At 50.0% G+C, this 2,934-nt stretch overlaps 1 protein-coding gene across 1 annotated transcript in view; it reads right to left on the minus strand.

The window, feature by feature from the left end:
• The window catches only part of LDLRAD2 (low density lipoprotein receptor class A domain containing 2), a 16,448-nt gene extending 15,742 nt beyond the window's left edge, over positions 1 to 706 (minus strand). The window contains exon 1 of the mRNA XM_011934065.1: positions 625 to 706. Within this exon, the coding sequence (XP_011789455.1) occupies positions 625 to 706 (82 nt within the window). The remainder of the gene's footprint in view (positions 1 to 624) is intronic.
• Between the last annotated feature and the right edge of the window lie 2,228 nt (positions 707 to 2,934).

The raw sequence follows: 2,934 nt of genomic DNA on the forward strand, positions 1-2,934 counted from the left end.
ACATGCCACCATGCCCAGCTAATTTTTGTATTTTTAGTAGAGATGGGGTTTCACCATGTTGGCCAGACTGGTCTCGAACTCCTGACCTCCTGATCCGCCCGCCGCAGCATCACAAAGTGCTGGGATTACAGGCGTGAGCCACCATGCCCGGCCAGGAATTGGGCACCTTTTATGTGCCAGGCATTGTGAAGTGTCTTGCATGGCTTATCTCATATGCACAATAATCATTGCCTTTAAGGGGCAAGGGCCTATTATTTTCATTTTACTGCCAAAGAAATTCAGAGAGTTGAAACAATGATCTCAAAGGTACAAACAGAAGAAGTGGCAGAGTGTATAAATGCAGCTTCTCTGAATCCAAAGCCTGCAGAGTTTTGCAAAGCAGGCCCTGAGGGCTGTCCTGCCCACTCCCAGACTCCTGCTTCTAGGTGACGGGGAGGTCCAGCCTTCCAGAAGGCTTAGGGTTGGACTTGGGGATGCCAAGCAAGACCAGACACAGTTTCCCAGCCTCCTCCAACTCACAGGTCTCAGCCCAGCAAGACGAGTGCTGACTGGGGAGACACAGTCTCTAAGGATGGTGGGGGCCCAAGTTTTCTGGGTACCCCAACCAAGCCCCCTCATACTTACCTGTCTCCAAAGCAGTTGCAGTCAGGGCGGCTGCCCCCAGCAAGAGCAACCTTTGGGGCAACTGCAGAAGACAAGCCTCCATCCAGGCTCTGCTGTGCCCAGCAATGGGGCAGACCCATAGAATCTTCAGCTTGGGGTTTCTGGGGAGACTGGGGTATGGGGCCTGGTCAGGCCAGCAGGGAGGCTGGTGGGACACAAGGAGAAGAAGGAGGCAAGTCCTCCAGCCCCCTGGTCTCTTCACTATGATCTTCGTGCTCCACCTTCCAGATCCTCCTCCTGTGGTTCAGAACTGTGTCCAGGGGTTGCCATGGAGATTTGGGGCCAGGGCTAGAGCCTGGGGAGAGGAGGCAGGAAGGAGATCTGCTCCCCTTCTGCCAGACAGGAACCAGGAAACTCAGATCCGGTTCAGCCACAGGGCTTCTGGGAGGAGGACCCGCAGGAAGCCGGATGTGCTACCTTCCTAGATCAGTTGTCACCTTAGGGACTGAGCTTCAGGGAGGTCCAGGACACCAAAGGAGCCTCTCCGAGGGCCTAGAGGAGTCTGCTCTATTACTAACAAGCCATTCCTGCCTCAGGGCCTTTGCACTCGTAGATCCCTCTGTCTGGAGAGTTCTCCCGCCATAGCAGTGCACGGTTGACTTCTTCAGGTCATCAGGTTCTGGCTCATATGACACCTCCACAGACCACACTCTCCTGACCACCTTTCCATCTAAATTAACACTCTCTCTCTCCTTGTCACTCAGTCACATCTCAAATGTATCATCCCAGCACTCTCTGGAATTGTTTTGCTTATTCATTTCTTGTTGCATATATTGCCCACTGGTCTCCACTAAAATTATATTCCATGAGTATCTTGTTTACCTCTGAACCCCTATGTCGTAGCACAGTCACTGGCACAAGGCAGGCACCCAGGAAATAATGAAAGAATAAGTGTGTGACATTAAACAAATAACCCCTTTTTCTGGATTTTACTTCCCCATGTGTAAAATTAATACCCCGGACTAATTCAGACTTTTTCAAAACGTGTTATTAGTAGAACAATTTTTTTTCAAAAGGTATCTTACAAGGAACCTTAATCTAAAAACTGAAGCTTTTCAAGCCCTGGCATCCTTCTCTGGAAAATGGGATAATGATAATTCCAACCACATAGTTACATTGTAAGAATTAAGTAGCCGGGCGCGGTGGCTCAAGCCTGTAATCCCAGCACTTTGGGAGGCCGAGACGGGTGGATCACGAGGTCAGGAGATCGAGACCATCCTGAGCTACACGGTGAAACCCCGTCTCTACTAAAAAATACAAAAACTAGCCGGGCGAGATGGCGGGCGCCTGTAGTCCCAGCTACTAGGGAGGCTGAGGCAGGAGAATGGCGTAAACCCGGGAGGCGGGGCTTGCAGTGAGTTGTGTTCGCTCCTCTTCTCTCCTGCTTGGGGCTTGGGGGTTAGTGTTATACTCCTCTCCAAAAAAAAAAAAAAAAAAAAAAGAATTAAGTAACTTGGCCCAGCGTGGTGGCTCATGTCTGTAATCCCAGCACTTTGGGAGGCCGAGGTGGATGGATCACAAGGTCAGGAGTTCAAGGCCAGAAGTTCAAGGCCAGCCTGGCCAACATAGTGAAACCCCATCTCTACTAAAAATACAAAAAAAAATTAGCTGGGCATGGTGGCATGTGCCTGTAGTCCCAGCTGCTCGGGAGGCTGAGGCAGGAGAATCACTTGAATCCGGGAGGCAGAGGTTGCAGTGAGCCAAGATTGTGCCATTGCACTCCAGCCTGGGCAACAGAGTGAGACTTCATCTCAAAAAAAAAAAAAAAAAAAGAATTAAGTAACTTAATACAAGTGGGGTACTTGGAATAGTGTCTATCATGTAGTAAAGTGTCCAATGTATGTCAGCTTGAATGATGATCATTAATGTCATCATTATTATTTAAACAGAGGTTTCAAGTGTGGGCGAGGGGAGGAGCTAAGCAGCCCAAATTGGCAGTGCCTGAGACACCACCTCAAAATCCCAGGAATCCATGAGAAGGTTAAAACCTCTGGACCTGGCCGGGCACAGTGGCTCACACCTATAATCCCATCACTTTGGGAGGCCAAGGCAGGTGGATCACCTGAGGTTGGGAGTTCGAGACCAGCCTAGCCAACATGGTGAAACCCCATCTCTACTATAAATACAAATATCAGCCGGGTGTTGTGGCACATGCCAGTAATCCCAGCTACTCAGGAGGCTGAGGCACAAGAATCGCTTGAACCCAGGAGGCGGAGGTTGCGGTGAGCCGAGATTGTACCACTGCACTCCAACCTGGACGATAAAGTAAAA

Source organism: Colobus angolensis, unplaced genomic scaffold, assembly GCF_000951035.1.
Source record: "Colobus angolensis palliatus isolate OR3802 unplaced genomic scaffold, Cang.pa_1.0 Scaffold130, whole genome shotgun sequence".
Lineage (NCBI taxonomy): Eukaryota > Metazoa > Chordata > Mammalia > Primates > Cercopithecidae > Colobus > Colobus angolensis.